We start from the raw sequence: 20,799 nt of genomic DNA on the forward strand, positions 1-20,799 counted from the left end.
TCTCCGCATCTGACGTCCAGCTCGTCACTCTCCACCATGGCGGCAGCTTGGGGCGAGGTCTGTCGCCAATGCGTCAATACTGCGGTGGAAATCCCAGGCCAGATTTTACTCATTGCTGCCCTAGCCACTTTGCTTGGGCTATTTGTCCTGGTGAGTCCACGTTTCCCCCGCTCCGCTTGTACCGGCCAATCGCGCGGTGGCACTCCAAACACGTGCAACCCCAATTGCAAGTTACTGACCTGTCAATGCTTCTTGCGATTATATAGTTCTCATTATTTATATTTTTCGTTGCGCCAGTTCCACGAGAACCTCTACCAGAAGAAAAGAAGTATAGAACCCTCGCCAAAGATGGATCCGTCACAGACCCCGAACCTTTATCCTGTTGGCTCGAAAGCCCAGATACCAAAAAGAGCACCAACAAAACCACCACAACCCACACAATCGCACCAGCCGAGCTGTTCATGTCCGTCGTAGTACCAGCATACAACGAGGAAGACCGGTTAACCGGCATGCTGGAAGAAGCCGTCAACTACCTGGAGCACATGTACGGGGATACAGCCAGTGTAACCGCCAGGTCCAGCAGCCCAGGCACAATGGAGACGCGCTCAATGCGCAAGCGCAAGCCGAACGGGGATACCACCAGCGACGCGGCAGGCTCGGCCTCAGACCGCGGCTGGGAGATCATCCTCGTCTCGGACGGGTCGACAGACCGCACGGAGGAAGTCGCATTCCAGTTCGCGCGCGACCACCAGCTCTCTCTGCACCCCAAGGGACACGCGGGTCCGTGGACACCGCAGGCTGCGGAGGGTGTCCATATCCCGCCTGGCACGATCCGCGTCGTGAACTTGACTCATAACCGTGGCAAGGGTGGCGCGGTCACGCACGGTATGCGCCATGTCCGTGGGCAGTATGTTGTCTTTGCGGATGCGGACGGGGCGAGCAAGTTCGATGATCTGGGTAAGCTTGTTGGGGCTTGTCGGGATGTGGAGGATGCGAAGGGGCGGGCGGTTGCCGTTGGGTCGCGGGCGCATATGGTTGGTAGTGAGGCTGTGGTTAAGGTATGATATCTGATATCTGGGTGATGAGATGTTTGCGAGGTTGATTACTGACTTTGCTTGATAGCGATCCAAGCTTCGAAACTTCATGATGCATTCGTTCCATTTGATTTTGCGGCTCATGACACCCCCTAAAACGGCTACTGTCAAGGATACGCAGTGCGGGTTCAAGCTGTTCTCCCGCAATGCGCTGCCTTATATTGTGCCTTACATGCATTCCGAGGGCTGGATCTTCGATGTTGAGATGCTCATGCTGGCTGAGTTCGCTCGGATCCCTGTGGCTGAGGTGCCTGTGGGATGGAGGGAGGTTAAGGGTAGCAAATTGAATGTCTTGCGAGATAGTATCGGCATGGCTTGGGGTCTAGCTGTTCTGCGGGCAGCTTGGTCGCTGGGTGTATATAGACAGCGATGATCAGGGTTGGAACTTGATTGTTCCTGGTATTTTCGAACAGTTTTCCATCGCGAATATATTGCATCTTGAATTTTTGGAGACTTGGCTTTTTTACTTGGCCGGAGTGGATGATTCAATCGGCTTCTGATATAGTTCTTGGGTTGATATGCTGCCCAAAGCAGCTCAACATCACTATGTATTGGATGAAAGATACATATATAGCTTAGTTGTTTCACTCAAACGAATATAATTATTCCACTATAGAATGTCAATTGCATCACCCCTTCTTATACCTGACATACAGCCTGCATCTTACAGATATGCGTCCATGTCACGTTTTGGTGTCTACATGTTGCTCAAGAGGGACTTGAGACCTAGATTAAATATATTGCACGTACGTTGGGAAAGTCCTCGACGTTGCTTGGCATTACTATTTCTTCTTGGCCTCATGTGCAATACCGCCAGTCGCAGTTGTAAACCGAAAAAAAGGGTAAAGAAAAACCAGGCGACTTTTCCATAGATCAGATCCACTAATACGTGGGTCACCAAGCCCTGGAGGACAATCATACCATTGAACCAAGGTTATCGTATAAAAACTTGTAAACCTTACATCCATGGTTCGGGAATCTAGGAACGAGTAATTAGAGACTGATTCAAAGTTGTACTTTGAAAAATTTGCCGAACTTTTGTGACATGCGGTGAAGTATATGCGGTGGCTGCAATATCTCTAAGTTTAGATGCTGATCAGATACTCGGCACTTCACATAAATGGGTCGACATGGTCTGATGCTCTGCATTTGCGTTATGCAAGGTCATCTACGGAACACAGAGTACAGACCTCTATTTTTGTTCAGCATTGACTTTTTCTGACGGATCGAAATTTTCTGACGGTGGCGACACATCTATAGTACCGAGTGGTACCACTGCCTTTTAAACGGAATTAACAGCCGCATTTCGCAAGCTCGACATTTCATCGCGTCTTGTTCTTTCGTCTGGCGAAGCAGATATGATGCCAAATCTCACTCACACGTCGATATCACCATCGCGGCTCCTCCAACTCCCAGCCGAACTCCGTCTCAAGATCTACGAATATGCACTAAACGTACCAAACGAGTATCTAGTCAGCAAACCGATGATCGTACTAGGCGATCATGGCAAAACATTCACAGCCCGCGGCCAATACCGCGCATTATCAATGAGTCCTCACTGGGTTGGCGAAGACGGCACCGCACGCAAGTTACTAGCGGTGAACCGCCAACTCCACGACGAAGCCGAAGACTACCTCTACTCAACGCACACCCTCTTCCTCCGCAACTCCTTCAATCTCGACCGACTAGCTGACTTCCTCGACACGCTCAGCGCAACCGCCCGCGCCCGCATCCGCAGCGTCGGCTTCGAGGTCTTCTTCTTCGTGCACACGCAGACCGGCGTGCCGAAGCGCACGCTGAAACAATACGAGGCCGCAGCCCGGCTTCTGTCCGAGAAACTTCCGCGCTGGAATAGTGTGCTGCTTTACCTCGATCCACGCTACTATTATCCATCTGCGAACGTGGGTGGTCGGGATCTCACGGCCCGAGGGGTGTTTGATCTTGCAACGCGCTTCGGCGCTTTGTGTAAGGATGTGAGCTTCTATCCGCTGCCGAATGGTGATCACCATCTGCTTGATGAGGCTCAGCAGTTTGTTTGGCGGAGTCGTTCGCCGTTGAGACAGTCCGATGGTCGTCGGTCTATTAAGGGGTGTTCGGCTTGGTCTTTGGATTTTAAGAAGAAATCGGTTGCGCCAAGCCGACTCCGGCCCATCTCGTCTGTTTGCTGAGGGATTTCCCTTGATTGTTTTGGTGTTATGTTTTCTATATCCTTTTGTTTTTGTTTTGACATCTTTTAGCATTGCGGACTTTGACCTCTTCGGGTGTTTTGGCTAGCCCTGCTAGCTCTGCGTCATGACGTCTGACCGCAGATTATACTGGTCAACTGCATGTTAAAGGTCAAATGTGGCACATCTTTGGCGCAAATGGCGTAGGGAGTTTGGGCTGCCTTTTTTACTTTCTCCGTTCTTATTTATTCCACTAATTCCAGTACAGGGATGAATTATAGACAGACATTTACGGATATATATTGTGCTTGTTGCTTGCTCGATTTACAGTTGGTTATATATTTTACTTACACACACACATAGATGGACTATAATATACCCTCTAAATAATATATAACAGATCTTGCAGATGATACGTACATCATCTTATTAATGATATTTCCTATTAGAGCTCGTTTGACGTCATAAGCTGTGATTAGATACGCTCACAGAATTTCTCTGGTTTTTCTTTTCCATTTCCCCGGAATTTGCGGGGATGTTCATGATCTAGTATAATAATCATCTTTCTTCCTTCTCTCCTCTTTTTCACTCTTTCTGGGAACTTCGTACCTGAAAGCTACCCAAATCCTAAACCTACCCAACCAGCATTCATCTAACGCGTGACCCGAGGCTTGACATGTGCCGTATCGGGAACGTCGCATGAAATTCCGTTAGATGACCAAGTGCTGTGAGCTCATTGACCGCTTCTAGGAACTCCACTGTCTCGACGTGGAAAGCCAAAGCTTTGCAGGTTGGGCACTATCGTGATTATCGTGCTATCGTCCACGTTACTATCGTGTCTACCTAGGTATCCTTAATAGATCCTTATCTGCCAATTTGCGCTCATTATCGTGAAAAACAAACCTCAGACACCATGAAGCCTGCGAAATTACTAGACGGCCACGGAAGTCTCTACAAAGAAGTACGCTTCTCTCCGACCCAAACACCCATCCGTCGCACAAAATCCGTTTCAGCCACATTTCCTCCTGTCATCTCAGGCTACGGCCGAACCGCATTCCAAGACACAGCATTGGCGAATTCGTTCGCCATGGATACTTCCTATATCGACCAATCGCGAGCGCTTCTTCAGAGTCAACGGGTGAACTTCGAGACGGAGAGGGAATTGTTTGCGCAGGAGCGACAGTTGTGGGAGAAAGAGCGGGCGCTATTACGATCGAAAATTGCCGAGCTGGAGGTGTTTGTGCGAAGCCAAGGGAGCAGAACAAATCAATTAGGATCGGAAGCGGCCAAACTTGTGCTTGCAGGTGGAATATCGCAGTATAGCACAAATGGCTTCGCAGCTCAAGTGTGGGAGGGGACAAGTCCAGGCAATCGGCCAACGAGGGTGTTCTTCGATCATGAATCTCCAGACCAAAGCTATCTATCGACAATATCCGAAAGTGGGAATCAGCCCTCCCTTGATCGGGCCCTTTCGCCCCAGTCGCGACCAGTAGACCCCTCTGGAGCGCCTGTGAGTCAGCCAGTGCCGATTGAAAAGCTTGACAGCACCCTGGATGGTATCACGCTCAAGTCCACGGCGCTACCACCTTCCGTGGTGGCTCGAGTGATCACCCCGCCCTCCCCGTCGTCCCTGGTGACCCCCCCTGGAACCGCCCCTTCAACCGCTGCAAGGCCTCAAATGGAACATCGAAACAGTCTCAAACTGAAGCTGTCAGAGCTCGGCCCGCCCAATGAGAATTTGCACCGCCATGCAGGTCACACCCCGATGGCGATCATCGACCCTGAAAGTCAATGGACCACCCAGGAGGGGACTCCCCTCGAGGTTGCCTCCCAGAGTGAGGAGGCCCCTCTCGCGCCCGTGGCAACGAACGTTCATCAACCCTCTGAAAATAAGATCTCCTACTTTCCGGATGTGCCAGACGACCCCGCTCTCAAGGGGCCCCTCGGTCTGATTAATGATGAGGAGCATGACTCTAATTTTTTGAATGAACTGGATCAGAAACTCCTTATCCAAGCGAAAAATATTATAGGCAGTTCGGTTGAATCGGCTGATCCCAATGAGTCTGGTTCTGAGTCTGAGTTCCCTCGCCAAGACGAAAAAGAACCTGAAATCAAGTTCAAGAAATCGACTAATTTTGGCACTGCATTTGGAATATCGAACTCGGGTTAAGTCGAAGGAAACATATATTTCCCATCTATGCTTGGATCTTGTGGTCTGTGTGAGATATTATTATTATGTCTATTATGGATATCTTCGAGGGTTTTCTTTTCTTCTTTTCATGGAGCAGCATATGCTTTCGATGCTGTAACTTTTTTTTATATCTTCTTTCTCACTTCTGGCGAAATACTTTACGAGATTATGATCTATGGTGATATGTGCAATACAACTTCATTTGTTTCAATTGTTTCAGATTTCTTTCCGGTCAGTCTTCGTTTCTGGGGTTACTTGCTTGACATGAAAACAGCCCTAGCAAGTTGCATTTGGACTCACCTGTGTTGGAGTTCCTTGCGTGTGATGCATATGCACTCAATCTTAATCCAATGTCCTGGTTGGTTATTTCGAAAGTCTCCTGTAGTTAGTGTCTCTGTGCCTTATTGGCTACTATCCCTTGCATCCATACAACCTTTTCTCCCCATTCGGCCACACGTGTTTTACTGTTCTCCAAAGCACTCCATCTGCATCCCATACAGTGAAAATCCCGCCAATCCTGTCCTAGCCGAGCTACGACAGTCGAAGGCTCGGGGTAGGGCTCGTGCATAAGCTTTACGCTGCTCGCTCAGGGCACATCTGGTCTCTCGACAGAGCTGCAGCTCCTTACTATCGAACCATGTTGCTCGTATGCCCTAATTTCCACCAATTACTTGGTTTCAGACTCCCTAAGACCTGATGTCTCTCATGATTTCCTTTTTCGGCAGCTACCGTTGACTTTGTGCCTTGCAGATCTCTGCCCTTGTGGCTTTTTTTAGATGAGTGCCACCAAGGACTAGTTCGTGCCTTGCAGAAATCTCCTTATCTGGTCCTATCTCGTCCTGGATAGAGCCCTTGACTCTCCCGACCATACTGTTCAAGTGTATACTTTGCATGGGCGCCGAAAAGTACATAAGGATCATTGTTCACGCCTCATTTTCTCTTCTTCATCCAGCATCACAGTCTCTAAACAGTCATTCGCTATTCTCTCTCTTTCCAAACTCTCTTTCAATAACTCTATCATCTTAACATTTTCAATCTTTGGATTATTTTAATCAACAACCTCCTCAATCTTCCTCTTTTTCAAACCAACAACTCAAACAACCCTACCGCAACAATGGTCTCCACTACTATCAACTTCTCCGGCCTGATGTGCCTCGTCCTTGCTCTCGGCCCTGCCACCGTCCTCTCCGCTCCCCAGATGCCCGCTGTCCCATTCCCTGAGATCATCAACCACGGCCCCGAGACCACCAACCAGGGCCCAGGCAACAGCGAGACCTCCGCCGGCAGCGGCGTCAAAGTCGGCATCCCCGGCGGTCCCTATGTGAACGTCGGCGCCGGATTCCACGACGTCCACCGCGGCCCCTGCGGCCCTGGCGCAGGCGATGACCACACCGCCGGCGCCGGTGTCGACGTCGGTATCCCTGGCGGCCCTTCAGTCAACGTCGGAAATGGGGAGCACAGCCACCAGGACGGCTACCCTTGCCCTGAGCCTCCTGCCGTTGTCATCGTGCCTACTACCACTGCCAACCCTCCTGCCGTTGTTGTTGTGTCCACTCCCACCACTACCAACCCTCCCACTGAGATTATTACTCCGACTATTGAGACTGCCCACCCTCCTACTTGGACTGGCGCCCCCGCCATCCTCCCTCCCACCTTCACTACCCCCATCTACGCCCCCCTCACCACCGCCCCCGCCTCATGGGCGCCCTCCGCCTCCATCCCTCTGATCCACCCCGCCGTGCCCACCGCATCGGCTTCGCCTTCTGCCGCGCCTTCTGTCCCCGTTATGCCCGTCTTCAACGCCGGCTCGTCCCTGATTCCTGGATCCGTTCTCGCAGTGGCTCTGCCCATTATCCTGGCTTTCTTCAACTAAGTCCCTGCTTGACCTTCTATTTACCAACACGATAAAAAATGGCGAAAACGACCCGGATAGACCATCCACCTGTCACCGACGTGGTTGGTCTATCTAATGATTGATCGGACCTGTGTATCTCTACTTACATTCTTCCTTGTTTACTTTTTCTTTATAATTTGTTCTCATCGGCTGGTGTACTCACCCACAGATTACCTGTATCTTCTGTGCTCATCCATCAGGGCCGATCTTTATTACTTACTCTTTGCTTGCCTCTTGTCTACTACTGCAGATTGTTGTCCATTATGTTCACTTTGGGCGTCCGCGCGTGCTTTGCACTATTCGGAGTTCTTATGTGGTTTATTGTTATTTGTTCCTTGTGGTTTTTGATGTTGTTACTATCAGTTAGAATATATTACTCTGATATATTACCCATTCTTCACATACTAGTAGATTTAGTAGTGTCCAGTTCGCCATGCGAATATCAATATCTCTACTGGGGAGATCATAGTTATCCATCCTTATAACTCGAGGTAACTATGTTGAAACCTTTCGTACATAGAGTTTCTTTCATACTTGCGGGGGTAAGTGTGTGATCATCCATGACAACTACGCTTCCTAAAAGAAGCAGATAGAAGCGGGATGGAATCATCATAGTTATATACATGTTGCAGGGGAGAAAACATGAAGCATTGAATCCCCCTGGATGACTTCTCCTTAGCAAGAATTAGTCTCTGTATGAAGAATACCATACGTTCTGCCTTCCACTACTGTTCAACCTGCCTGACCAACAGGAACTGGCCTGGCAACTAGTAATCTTTACAATTCTTGTTGGTCAGGCGAGTGGAAAACAGTGGTAGAGAGGAGAATGTATGGTATTCTTCATACAGAGACTAATTCTTGCTAAGGGGAAGTTCTTCAGGAGGCTCAATTCGTCGAGGCCTCTCCCCTGAGTCGTATGTGTAACGATGACGGCGCTGATTTTATCCAGCTTCCATGCACTTCTTTCAACAAGGGTGGTTGTCATACCCCTGCAAGCCTGGCAACTAGTGTTATTTACGACGTTCCGCCCGGGAGATTTGATAGCATTGTCTACAAAACACCTCAGATTGAAAACGCTTCCCAAGAAGCTATCTCCGAAATTCATTGGACCATTCCGAGTACTCGATACTATCGGAAAACAGGCGTAAAGCCTTCTCCTCCCAAACGAATATTCATTGATTCATAATATGTTCCTTATCTCCTTACTACAACCGTCCATGAATGGCACCAAATAGAATAAGGCGTCATTGATCACCTGCCAATACCGAAATTAGAGGATAACGATGAATGGGAAGTTGAACAAGTCAAAGGAGATAAAAAACTTGATAGAGAACAACACTATCTGGTGAGATGGACAGGCTGGCCCTCGGAATACAACTAATGGGTTCCCAAAGAGGCTATGATTCATACTCAGGAAGCCATCAGTACTCGGAAAGGTCCAATGAATTTCGGAGATAGCTTCTTGGAAAGCGGATTCAATATGAGGTGTTTTGTAGACAATGTTATCAAATCTCCTAAGCGGAACATCATCGGTTCGTGACGCTTGTTATAGTGCTTCGCTACTAGTGTTCCTCGAGCTTCTTCCTAGGGTTTCTTTACTTTTTTAAGGCGTGTAAATGCCGCTAGGACCAAAACCATCGCCCTGATCGTACCACGTTGCGGTATCAGAATGTCCACTGGAACGATGGAGAATGAGGGCGCCGATGAGCCATGTATTTTCATCAACCTGCTTGATGGACTCCCTGACGGAGTCTTCCATTGTAAGCTACTTTCAAAAGAAAGAAACCGATGACCGTGATTAGGGTTTTATGTATTCCTTGCTGGTTTGATCTCAAGATTTTAAAGAAAGAGTCGAAATATGAGAGTTGGGAATGATGAGGACAGGAGCTGGGGGGACTTGCAGCTAAATCACAACCCAACTTTTCTGCAAAGCCACATTGTGCAGCCTGAGAAATCATACATCGTGCACATCAACTTTTTGTTCATTGGGTATCCTCAAGGGCTGTTGGCTTTATTATTAACGGCCTTGTGTATCCGGAGACATAACTATTCTTACATTCATATCTCGTCGATTGGGCGCTGCAAAGTACGTCGCTCAACTGTCAACGTCAACACAGTGAACTCGGCGATCCTCCAGGGTCTTTCCTACTTCGGGAACGCTAGGGGCTATGTTATGTTCTCGCGATGCGACATGTCTACTCTGGAATCTTCACAGATCGTAGTAAATTTGCTATGGGAAACTTCCCAAAGCCACCGGAAGATAATACACAGCAAAAGCAACCTAGGAAGGGGGAAGGGAGATTATCCGAGCGCCCAGAAGCAGATTAACGCCAAACTCATGTCATGTCATGCATATCACATTTCGAAAACCAAGAATAAAGGAGCAGGTCGCCAGACCCCAGCCATTACCCAGTCCAATTGAGCTCAGGATTATAGTTGCCTGGGAAGTAGGGATCGGATAAGACGAGGCTGGATCCAATCCAAAGAAATTATACTCCCATCGTAAAGTCGTGCTCAATGCCCGGCGTCACACTGGCAATGAACTTGAGGAATACAACCAGGTACTGGTCTACCCGGATGGCGACCTGTTCTTCCTCATCGCGTTGCAGCATCTCCCACTCGTCCCCGACAGGTTGTGCGTGGTGGGAGTCCCCGAGCGAGAGATTCTTCGTCTCATCCACCAAGCCCTCCAGCCCGCCGCCTGCCCGCAGAACACGGTTCGCTTCCTCGCGTGAATGCGTCTGCTTGAGCTTGTCGCGGCGGAGCTTGAGTGCGGCGTCGGCACGATCCAAAAGTGTCTTCATCACAGAGGCGTGGCGGCATGGGTGTACACTTGCCATCTTGACGCTGCCCTCGAACCATGGGAAGTCCTCTAGCGTCACGGTCTTGTCTTTGTAGTCGCCGACGATGTCCTCCATCATCAGATGTGGTGGAAGCGGTTCGGATGGCGACAAATAGCCGGACAGGTAGAGGCGGGGTGTACGGTAGAAGTTTGAGTAGGTAATGTAAAGGGTATAAGTGCGGAGAGATCTGGAACGATAACAAGTCAGTCACGGGTTAGAAAATAGGGAAAGGCGAAGTTGAAGACAGAAAAATGGCACTCACGGAGTCCCTGACTGATCATCTGTCTCTCGGATGATGGCTTCCTCGTCATCGTCTTCATCCTCCATATCGGGGATATCATCATCATCCTCCTGCTCGCCCAGATTCCCAGATTCATCGACGGTTCGCACGTCACAAATCCGAGCTTCTTGCTTATTATGGTTTGCCCCAGCGTCGCGGCCACCACCAGTCCGCAACCACCCATCCCCCCCATCGTCGGCTGCCGTGCCTTCGCCGCCATCACCGCCCGAGAGGAAATCCCTCACAATCTCATCTTCCAGCCCTGCATCTCCGGCAAAGTTGTCGTTCAGTCTCCGATGACACGGTACTCCACGAGTAACCAAGAACTGCTTGCCGTCTGGAAGGTAGGATACACGTTTTGCCGGACTTGAGGCGTCGGCCCATGACCAGGTGGGGAACTTGTAGACTAGATAATCTCCGGCGAGGACAAACTCCTCTGGGGTGATTTGGCCGGTGTTGCGGAAGGTTGAAGTGCGTGATACCGGGGCCAGGCGGTCCCGCCAAGTTGACAGCGTAGAGTGTAGGATATTCATTGTGTTTCACAGGTGAGAGTGAAGCAAGAGATACAAAAGAAGCGGCGGGGGAGGGTAAATGATAAGCGGTGGAGCACATGATCCGCCCCGCGTGAGCGTCATTTTGAACTGATATGGTTACACGTGATTCCCCCACCCCCCGGGTCGTACCTAGGTGCTTATGTAAGAACGTTATTTTGTTCCAAGGTTGAGCTGAAATGATACTAGAGAGGTATGTATCTTCTAAAAGGATTTTCAACACTGTCTGAGCAGACAAATATACTGCCTTAACATGCTAACTATATGGGGGAACATACATATGTAGGTTGTTTTTTCTTATCTCGATTTATGTCCTAAGAGCTTTTAACCTGCCAAGTCATAGCCTTCTATTTGGATATCTACATATTTTTAGGCTGAAGAGCTACCTAGGACATGCAATATTATTAACTACCTGGGTAGTAACCTCGTTCTTACTCTGGAAGAATAAAAGCTAAGACATCGGGAACTGTATGAATACACAATTCATACCCGTTTCCAGTGACTTCACCCAGCAAACTATTCTAGCTCAACGTCCTTCTATTCTCTTGAGATTTCTATTTATTTTTAGCTGTATATTGGGCATATAGTTAGAAAGTTCTGTAACATGTATGAAGGACTAGGGTATCTACCATAACAGAGGAGAGCAAACGCCATCTCATACCTGACCTATTCCTGGACTAAGACAAGCAAAATTTTCTATTAGGAACAGTTCTTCAAAGCAAGATTATTGTTCGAGATCCACATTATGACAATATATGGCTGAGATTCTCGGATGTGGTCACAATTGTGGAGGTGTCTGTGGGAAGTGCTTGAAGAAAGGCGAAAATGGCGTGGTGTTGTTTGAGCATCCGAGATGCACAAAGAAATGTGATCGTCCACATGGCGTCTGCAATCACAGATGCCTCAAGGTATGACATAATGGTGAAAGCTGTGGGAATTGTGAAGCGAAATGCGAGTTGAGGTTAGATTTCTTCATCTGTCTTGTCTATTTTTACCGCCTTTGTATACATCTGAGAAGATGTCTAAAAAGTTGTCTAAAAAGTTGTCTAAAAAGACTTTGAGAAAGACTTCGAAAAGACTGTGTCTACCAAAAAGGTTCGATGCTCACACTCGGCCTGTGCCTCCCCCTGCGGAAAGGCATGTGCACCATGTATCGAAAAATGCACTTGGGTTTGCCCTCATCAAGGCTCCTGCACAATGCCCTGCGCAGCACCATGTGATCGATTTCCGTACCATGTGATCAACTTCCGTGTGATGAGCGATGCACCAAAATTCTCGACTGCGGTCATCAGTGCCCGAGCCTTTGCGGAGAGACTGTCCAAGTGGTCTATGTCAAGAACGCGGTGACAAGCCAGATGCTCGTGTCGATTTCCTTGAATGGAAATCTTATTCTGAAATCAACCTCGATAAAAGTCTCATTATTGTGCTCGGGTGCGGCCATTTCTTTACCAGTGAGTCGGTCGATGGTCTAGTCGGCCTGGATGAAGTGTACACAAGGAATGGATCTGGCAAGTTCGATAGCCTTCGGGATGTCTCTGCTGCTCTTGCCAGCAGCATACTATTGTGTTCTGATTGCAAACAGCCCATTCGTCATCAGCAATTTACCTAGCTATCTTGTCAGTTCAGTTCTGGAATAACTTTCATACATCTACTTTGATTGTTACGGCCACGAGAGAAGATATGGTATGTAACATATAGGTTCAGCTGGACAGGCCGCGGAGTTCCCTGGCGATTGCCCAATGCTGTGGAAACAGCTAATCTCCTGGCCGCATGTTCAACCACATTCGCAGAGACGGGGCCGTCTAATGTAATGTTGGGTGTGGTTGCTGGAATTCCTTCTAGACGCGGACCAGGATCTCGCAAGCTTTTTGGTTGTGAGGCCTTCTGTTGATAGGTAGCGTTGCTGCCACCCTGCTGTAGATGATTTAGTAGATAGCTTGATAGCTTCTACCAGAACATCCTGCCCAGTAGACCTTTGATCCTGGAATGATGTCCTCGGCAAAAACAAAGCACATTCATTCACCCTCCTCCATCATTCGCCGTCGCTCAATTTCGGCATCCACTTCATCTACTACCATTGGAATAGCTCTGTTCTTCCACCGACTGACCTCCGCCCGCATAAAGCCTTCTGTACTCTTCATGCCTACGACCAAAAAGCCCAGCTCTTCGCGATCGACATCAAAGACTTCCCACCACTCGCCATCCACGAGCTTGACCTCCTCCTCGCGTGAAGCGAGGTAGATAGCAGCCACAGCCAGGGCATTTGGTTGGTGGGTGACATAAAGAAGCTGGGGTGAGAGCAGCGCAGCATTGAGGTGCTGGATGACCCGTTGAGCCACAGCGGGCTTCGCCACACCTAAAGTTTGAAGATATGTCAAAGCGATAGTGTGTGGTAGAGCGACATGTGTATCAAAGCCGAGAGTACGGAGAATACTCGTTTCAGTGCGGAGGAGGACTAGCCGGGCGGACTGGTAGCCTCCCTCGGAAAGGATATAGGTTTCGGGGGATGGAGGGGTTTCAGGAGCCCCGCTCTGTTTCACAAACCACAAGGGCGATGCATCTTGCGATAGGAGAAATGTGTAGACATTGAGAACGGAGCGTGGGGAGGTCGGTTGGAAGGAAAGCTTAGCTGTCAGGTACAAGGCTGCGGCGGATACATCCTGCTCCGGTTAGTGGATCAGAATGAAGATTTAGAATTCCTGGAGCTGGTCTTACCTTGACTGAGTAGATTCGCAAGCTACCCCCGTCAGCGCCAAGCCAAAAACGCGTGAAGATCACGACAGCCTGGGCAATTATATCTTGCGATAGGTGTAGGAGAACCCCGGCAGTTTGAGTGAGTTGGGCGCCCGCGCAACGAATGGAGGTTTCGAGGTCTGATGGGACATTGTCGATCGAGGATGAAGAGTTCGACAGTTGGTCGGGCGTTGCCAGGACATTGGATAAATGCTTCAGACCGTGGGGAGCCATGACGCTGGGAGTTTGCAGAAAACGTGCAATGACGCAGATCCTCGTGCAGCTGAAACCATGCACAGCGGGAGCGGGAAAAATAGATGATGACGATATCAAACGCGAAAGAAGTCTAGTGGGAGGCAATGCTAATTGCTATAATTAATCAGATTGGAAAGGAAGATGTGGTGGATCATGGGAGGTGGAGAGAGCTCCAGGCCGTTCAGCCACCGCTATTTCATAACCCCAGCCTCTTGTTTTCCTGTCGCCAAATCCTTTTGAGAGTGTTTTTGGTTTCAAATTCTAGAAAATTAAGACTCAACGCTGTGAAACACGAAAAAACTCATTGAAACTCCCTATACCCTTTTTCGTTTAACCTTGAATATACCTCAGGGGTCTGTTTCGTCCTTGATCAGCCTTCATACCTCCCCTACTCCCCCCAGGTTGCACACCAACGCCACATTGGGCCTGAATCGACGTGGCATTTCCATCCTGTCTGTGTATCCTATCGAAATAACCCCTCGGAACATGTCTCCCGATCTCTCTCATGCACCTGTCACCCTGCATTCCGATGGCACGCAACCTCACGAGACCGTTGCCTTGACGCCCCCAAGATCGTCGGTCCTTCGAACCTCACGAAATCACTTTAACAATCCGCCTTCACATCGTCGGGCAAACACTGAATATATTGCAAGGCCCCCGCTCTTTGAACAGGGCATCGACGACACGATATCAGGCCCGAAGAATACCCCCTGGACGGAAACTTTCCCGAAGAAGAAGCTTGAAGCAAGAGCCAGGGTCTTGTCAGATTGGTTCCAGGGGAAATCAGATCCAGTCGAGTTGGGACTGAAAATGGGCCCCAACAGTGCTTCAGATGGGACCGGATTGGATTCCCGCCCAGCTCCAACATCCATGTCACATACGAGGCAGAACTCTACCCCGACGAATCGGTTTTCATTCTTCGGCCTGCGGCGGCAACCGAGCAGACCAAACTTCCCCGAACCAGCAGATGATGAGTTCCTTAACCTGGACATCACTGCCGCTCTCTCACTACCCGAAACGGGCGATACCAATGATGAGACACTGGATGCTCTACGAGATCATGCCGACAAAGTGCTACGACGCATGCAGGAGGCCTATAAGCAGCGCACCTTTGCCATGCACCAGGCATTGGCAGACAAGAATGAAAAGCAGGAGGAGCTTGAGGAGACTCGCGCCAGAGTTGATCACCTCAAGATGCAGCTGGACGGCATGGCCGCCAAGGTGCTTGACCAGGAGAAAGCCATGCAGGCCATGGCCGAGGAACTGGAGCAAGAGAGACAAATGCGAAAGGCCGAGGAATCCCGCAGTCGCAGTGATACGATGCGTCTCGTGCATCCAGATGACGACGTGCCTTCCATGGCGCTCCAAACTCCTCGACGTGGAGGCAAGCGTGCTAGCCACAGCACCTTCACCAGCGACTCGGGCTTTGAGTCCGGTGATGAGAGCGTTGCCGATAGCGTCTTCTCGCAGCGTGAGGGTGTCGAGTCTCCCACCTCCACGCTGACAGCGCCGTCTCCCAACATGTCGCAGATCGCCCTGTCTACGCCGACGGGCCCGATGCCAACACCTTCAATCCAGAAGAACCTGGTCGCGGTCACGACTGCACCGCCACCTGCACGCTCATCAGCATATGATCGGGTGTTGAAGGGTCTTGCTTCAACGCGTCTAGGTAGCTCTTTCGCTGGTGGCAACGGCAACGCGTCTAATTGCAACATATGCTATGGCGTGCCTGCTTCTGAGGCCTGGAGTGTCATGGGTGTTCTGCAAGACGAGAACCGGGGCCTGAAGACACGATTGGGGGAGCTCGAGGTGGTCATTGATGATTGCCTAGGTCTTGTTGGACCTTGACACTTTATTTTTTTTTTTGGCAATATTATACTCTTTATAGAATGCCGGCATATATTTATACGAGCAAAGCAGTTGGAACATTTATTTAGGCATAGATGTCAATATCATTCCCAACAATTACCCCATACGTTGTAGACCCCCCAGCTGTCCCGATCGCGTAGTTAGTACCGTGGCCTCCTGGAGTGTGGGGATAGCTTGGAGCCCGGATTTTTGGGTGTGCACAACACATCGGGTTTGAAAGACTAGCAGAAAAAAAAGGTCTGGAGAATTGAATTGGAGCTCATATTTGTGCAATTATCTGCAAATATCCCGTTCTTTTTTGGTTGAGTCACCAAGTTGGTTGTTGCGGCGAAGACCAAGTGGCCTTAATTAGCGCGGAAGCGAAAAGTGGCCAGCGAACCTCTTCTGTCTTCTTCTTCCCTCCTCCCCCCATCTTCCCGACAACTTCACCTTTCTCCTTTTGTTTTATTTCTCTTAATATTTCACTTCCATTCCTTTAGCTGGTTCTCGACTCCAGCTTTTTTTACTTTTTTAACGGACTGGGAGGAAGATAGCCACCATGAGCGGCCGTGAGTCCCCCGAACCCTCGTCGCGCACGCAATCGCGACAATCCGTCTCGAATCACCCTCAATTGATCCTCAAATGCTGATGGAGGAATATAGTACGCTTCCTTGACTTGATCAAGCCCTTTACGCCCCTCCTCCCGGAGGTGGCAGCTCCTGAGACCAAGGTGCCCTTCAACCAGAAGTTGATGTGGACTGGTGTATGTCGCCCTGAATCCACTCTTTCCGCGCAAAGTCGACTTGGATCCTAATAGAATTACATTGCAGTTGACTCTGATGATCTTCCTGGTCATGAGTCAGATGCCTCTTTACGGCATTGTCTCCTCCGACACTTCGGACCCCCTGTACTGGCTCCGTATGATGCTGGCCAGTAACCGGGGTACTCTGATGGAGCTGGGTATCACCCCTATTATCTCCTCCGGCATGGTCTTCCAGGTATGCGATTCCAGAACACTTTCTTATTATTCGCGGTAATTATACTGACACATCTTGTTCTCCAGCTCCTTGCCGGTACCCACCTCATTGATGTCAACCTCGACTTGAAGACCGACCGCGAGCTCTACCAGACCGCCCAGAAGCTCTTCGCTATCATTCTGTCCTTCGGCCAGGCCTGTGTTTACGTCCTGACTGGTCTCTACGGCCAGCCCAGTGACCTCGGTGCCGGTATCTGTGTTCTCCTGATTGTCCAGCTGGTTGTGGCTGGTCTTGTTGTTATTCTGCTTGACGAGCTCCTCCAGAAGGGCTACGGTCTTGGCAGCGGTATCTCCCTGTTCATTGCCACCAACATTTGCGAGTCGATTGTCTGGAAGGCCTTCTCCCCCACGACCATCAATACCGGCCGTGGCCCCGAGTTCGAGGGTGCTATTATCGCTCTGTTCCACCTGCTCCTGACCTGGCCCGATAAGCAGCGCGCCCTGTACGAGGCGTTCTACCGCCAGAACCTGCCCAACGTCATGAACCTCCTGGCTACTCTTCTTGTCTTCGCCGCTGTCATCTACCTGCAGGGCTTCCGTGTTGAGATCCCCGTCAAGTCTTCCCGCCAGCGTGGCATGCGCGGCTCGTACCCCGTCCGCCTCTTCTACACCTCCAACATGCCCATCATGCTCCAGTCCGCTCTGTGCTCCAACATCTTCCTCATCAGTCAGATGCTGTACTCGCGCTTCTCTGAGAACATCCTGGTCCAGCTTCTCGGAGTTTGGGAGCCCCGTGAGGGATCTGCTCAGCTTTACGCCGCCTCGGGTATTGCTTACTACATGTCCCCTCCTCTCAACTTCAAGGAGGCTCTTCTCGACCCTATCCACACCGCTGTTTACATCACCTTCATGCTTGTTGCCTGTGCCCTCTTCTCCAAGACCTGGATTGAGGTTTCCGGCTCCGCTCCCCGTGACGTTGCCAAGCAGCTCAAGGACCAGGGTCTTGTCATGTCTGGTCACCGCGAGCAGAGTATGTACAAGGAGCTGAAGCGCGTTATCCCCACTGCCGCTGCTTTCGGTGGTGCCTGCATTGGTGGTCTGTCTGTCGCCTCCGACCTTATGGGTGCCCTCGGCAGTGGTACTGGTATTCTTCTTGCCGTCACGTAAGTTACTCCGTTGATAACTCAATTTTGTTCATCTCAGCTAACAGTTCAATACAGCATCATCTACGGCTACTTCGAAATTGCCGCCCGTGAGGGTGACATTGGCGCTGGCCTCAAGGGCCTCGTCCCCGGCAGCTAAACGAGACTGCCCGTATTTTCACGAGCAGCATGACATAGGATCACACCAGTCCTTTGCAACCTCTCTGTTTACTTTTCTGTCTTTTTTTCTGTCCGTTCTACGTTATACTTTTTGGGTGAATGGATCGGCGCCGTCTGTTTGGCTGAATTGGAACTATACCGATTGATATTCAGTCGTGCGGGTTGATTAACCTGCCGATGAACGTCCCGAGGTCCCCTCTCTGGGAGTCTCTGCACGTCGACACAACCGTGTCAACGTTCTATGTCGTCCATGTGTAAAATCATATGGGTCTAATCTCACTCGATAGACGGTGCTCAGTGATGAAAAGCGCCCTGTTTAGGGTCTTGTAACCATATGTGTCTAGAAAAACCAAAATCATATATTCAACTTGCCATGATCCTCAACCTCGTTCATATTAATACTTATTTTAACGGTTCTTTGTAACTATAGGCATCCTCGCTCCCAAAGGCCTTCAATCCCGAAATAACCCCTTAATTCGTCAATTCCCACTACACATGCTAAATACATCTCCTTTAAGTCCGGTAATCACCGTTGATAGTCACATACTCGTGACTGAAATCACAGAACCAATAAACAGCATCCTCACCACCACACCCAGCAGCTCCCTGTTCACCACCACCAAGATCAACCTCGATCTCAAGATCCTCATTCTGCAGAATAGCACTAGCCCGCTGCTCATCAACAGTCTCAGGCTCACCGTTGACCAACAGCTTCAAAACCTCACTCCCATCAACTGGACGGAAGCTAACAGAAGTCCGCTCAGGAACAACAGTTCCCTCAGCAACACCCTGTGTATAACCAACGGCGCAAAGAATCCGGCCCCAGTTAGCATCCTTACCATAAAGAGCCGTCTTAACGAGCGGCGAGCGCGCAATCGTCGAAGCGATCTGTCGCCCAGACTCATAATCCGGCGAGTTGCGCACACGCACAGTAACAAACTTAGTAGCACCCTCGCCGTCCCGCACAACCAGCTGCGACAGCTCCTGCGCGAAATCAGTCACAATGCCCTGCAGCGCGGTGTAGTCGGCACTGGCAGACGCGGCCGGCGCGCGCACAGTCTCGCCGCCTGCGGCCCCGTTCGCCAGCACCGCGATCGTGTCGTTCGTGCTCGTATCGCCGTCGATGGAGATCGAGTTGAAGGATCGCGACACGGCATGTTTAAGGATTGATTGCAGTGCTGCGGGCTCGACGGCGGCATCCGTGCAGAGGACGCCGAGAAGCGTCGCCATGTTCGGGTGGATCATGCCGGCGCCTTTGGTCATGCCTGCGAGGCTGTAGGTGCGGTCTGGGGAGGAGGGGAGGGTGAAGGTGCGCGAGAGGAGCTTGGGGAAGGTGTCTGTTGTGCAGATTGCGCGGGCTGTCGTGAGCCAGGCTTCGTGTGTGGAGTCGAGGGTTGAGTGCGCTGTTGGGATGCGGTCGAGGATCTTGGAGATCGGGAGGCTGGTGGGTGGGTTATTTGGTTAGTTATGGGGCATTTCTTGGGTGGGTTATGCAATTGAGATAGGATGGTGAATTTACCGTTGTCCGATGACACCGGTGCTCATCACTAGCGAGCTGTCGTTCTCGACACCGCTGCACTCATCTACTTTTCTTCCCATCTGCACGGCGTCCTCTAGGCCGCCCTTACCGGTGACGGCATTGGCGCAGCCTGAGTTGATCACGACAGCGCGGATACCATTGCCTTTGCGGCTTTGCAGTGTCTTCCTGCTAACTTGCACTGGCGCAGCCTGAAACTTGTTGGTTGTGAACACTGCTGCGGCTGAGCATGGCGTATCGGAGGCGATCAGTGCCAGATCCGGGAAGCGAGTGTTGGAGGCCTTGACGCCCACATGGGTGCCAGACACTTGGAAGCCCTGGGGGTAGGTGCCGGTCGTGGGGATATAGCGCTGTTTGGAAGCCGGAATGGCCATGTCCAGCGGTGCGGAGTAGCATCGGACTTGGCCCTTGAGCATGCGGGCGAGGGAGGTGGCCATGGTGGCGGATTGGGTAGTTGGAACCATGTGAGCTCTGTCTATGGCAGTTGCTAGACTTGCTAGAGACCAGCTGTTTATGAGGGGTGGTGTCTCTCGTGAGTCAAACCCCGTTGAGTCAAGGGAAAAAAGTAGCCGATCTCGGGAGCTCCCCACTCGGCAACTAATTGCGCGGTATGAGCCCACTGCAATTGAGATATCTGGAGATATCTTGGGGGAATTTGATTATTTGCTTCTACTTGTTGACCGCTAGTCGTTGAGTACTACATAGACAAAAATGGAATTTAGTCTGCACATTGGCTCACATGACTTTGCGCGACTTTTTTTAGTCCAGCGCCCTGGAGTAGAAATCAAGTTGGATTTTTACACAAATTACCAACTAGAAAGACCACAGATAGCACAGATGAGGATAAACTGAGGTAAAACCACGCGAATTCAAGGCAGTGTAGGCAGTGTAGTCCGTAACGCCCTTATACCTCCAACCCTCAGACGCGGAGTCGGAGAAACCCATCCGCTCCAATTTAATTCCTTCAAGCACCTCGAGACCCAATTAAGCCCCAATTAAGCCCTACATTCCAGTGTCAGACCTGCAGCTCCCTGCAATTACGAGATCTCGAATTTACCAACCTTGGAAGCCCCTTGCGTCCCGACCCTGTGCACATTCTCCGGATCTGAT

At 50.4% G+C, this 20,799-nt stretch overlaps 9 protein-coding genes across 9 annotated transcripts; 6 read left to right on the forward strand and 3 right to left on the reverse strand.

Moving 5' to 3' along the window:
* Positions 1 to 36: 36 nt before the first annotated feature.
* On the forward strand, positions 37 to 1,467 carry N7471_007555 (dolichyl-phosphate beta-glucosyltransferase; the record flags this gene model as incomplete). The annotated part of the gene is made up of 3 exons (XM_057280274.1): positions 37 to 150; positions 267 to 1,058; positions 1,123 to 1,467. 3 exons carry the CDS (start codon positions 37 to 39, stop codon positions 1,465 to 1,467), a joined length of 1,251 nt encoding a protein of 416 aa, XP_057134534.1.
* A 985-nt stretch (positions 1,468 to 2,452) lies between these two features.
* N7471_007556 (uncharacterized protein) lies at positions 2,453 to 3,262 on the forward strand (the record flags this gene model as incomplete). The annotated part of the gene is made up of 1 exon (XM_057280275.1): positions 2,453 to 3,262. The coding sequence occupies one exon, from the start codon at positions 2,453 to 2,455 to the stop codon at positions 3,260 to 3,262; it is 810 nt and encodes a 269-aa protein (XP_057134535.1).
* A 910-nt stretch (positions 3,263 to 4,172) lies between these two features.
* Positions 4,173 to 5,429, forward strand: N7471_007557 (uncharacterized protein; the record flags this gene model as incomplete). The annotated part of the gene is made up of 1 exon (XM_057280276.1): positions 4,173 to 5,429. The coding sequence occupies one exon, from the start codon at positions 4,173 to 4,175 to the stop codon at positions 5,427 to 5,429; it is 1,257 nt and encodes a 418-aa protein (XP_057134536.1).
* Positions 5,430 to 6,564: 1,135 nt separating this feature from the next.
* Positions 6,565 to 7,323, forward strand: N7471_007558 (putative cell wall protein; the record flags this gene model as incomplete). Its single annotated transcript, XM_057280277.1, has 1 exon — positions 6,565 to 7,323. One exon carries the CDS (start codon positions 6,565 to 6,567, stop codon positions 7,321 to 7,323), a length of 759 nt encoding a protein of 252 aa, XP_057134537.1.
* Positions 7,324 to 9,196: 1,873 nt separating this feature from the next.
* Positions 9,197 to 11,076, reverse strand: N7471_007559 (ATG3/ATG10 family protein). The gene is made up of 2 exons (XM_057280278.1): positions 10,450 to 11,076; positions 9,197 to 10,374 (listed from the first exon to the last, which is right to left on the reverse strand). The coding sequence occupies exons 1-2, from the start codon at positions 10,998 to 11,000 to the stop codon at positions 9,834 to 9,836; spliced, it is 1,092 nt and encodes a 363-aa protein (XP_057134538.1). The 5' UTR covers positions 11,001 to 11,076; the 3' UTR covers positions 9,197 to 9,833.
* A 1,957-nt stretch (positions 11,077 to 13,033) lies between these two features.
* On the reverse strand, positions 13,034 to 13,985 carry N7471_007560 (putative cyclin; the record flags this gene model as incomplete). The annotated part of the gene is made up of 2 exons (XM_057280279.1): positions 13,034 to 13,678; positions 13,734 to 13,985. 2 exons carry the CDS (start codon positions 13,983 to 13,985, stop codon positions 13,034 to 13,036), a joined length of 897 nt encoding a protein of 298 aa, XP_057134539.1.
* A 507-nt stretch (positions 13,986 to 14,492) lies between these two features.
* Positions 14,493 to 15,854, forward strand: N7471_007561 (uncharacterized protein; the record flags this gene model as incomplete). The annotated part of the gene is made up of 1 exon (XM_057280280.1): positions 14,493 to 15,854. One exon carries the CDS (start codon positions 14,493 to 14,495, stop codon positions 15,852 to 15,854), a length of 1,362 nt encoding a protein of 453 aa, XP_057134540.1.
* A 559-nt stretch (positions 15,855 to 16,413) lies between these two features.
* Positions 16,414 to 18,132, forward strand: N7471_007562 (translocon subunit SEC61; the record flags this gene model as incomplete). The annotated part of the gene is made up of 5 exons (XM_057280281.1): positions 16,414 to 16,423; positions 16,517 to 16,617; positions 16,685 to 16,852; positions 16,918 to 17,993; positions 18,051 to 18,132. 5 exons carry the CDS (start codon positions 16,414 to 16,416, stop codon positions 18,130 to 18,132), a joined length of 1,437 nt encoding a protein of 478 aa, XP_057134541.1.
* A 398-nt stretch (positions 18,133 to 18,530) lies between these two features.
* N7471_007563 (bifunctional ornithine acetyltransferase/N-acetylglutamate synthase) lies at positions 18,531 to 20,225 on the reverse strand. The gene is made up of 2 exons (XM_057280282.1): positions 19,672 to 20,225; positions 18,531 to 19,593 (listed from the first exon to the last, which is right to left on the reverse strand). The coding sequence occupies exons 1-2, from the start codon at positions 20,151 to 20,153 to the stop codon at positions 18,666 to 18,668; spliced, it is 1,410 nt and encodes a 469-aa protein (XP_057134542.1). The 5' UTR covers positions 20,154 to 20,225; the 3' UTR covers positions 18,531 to 18,665.
* Between the last annotated feature and the right edge of the window lie 574 nt (positions 20,226 to 20,799).

The sequence above is a fragment of the Penicillium samsonianum genome (genome assembly GCF_028829775.1).
Source record: "Penicillium samsonianum strain IBT 33392 chromosome Unknown utg000004l_segment0_segment0, whole genome shotgun sequence".
Taxonomy (NCBI): domain Eukaryota; kingdom Fungi; phylum Ascomycota; class Eurotiomycetes; order Eurotiales; family Aspergillaceae; genus Penicillium; species Penicillium samsonianum.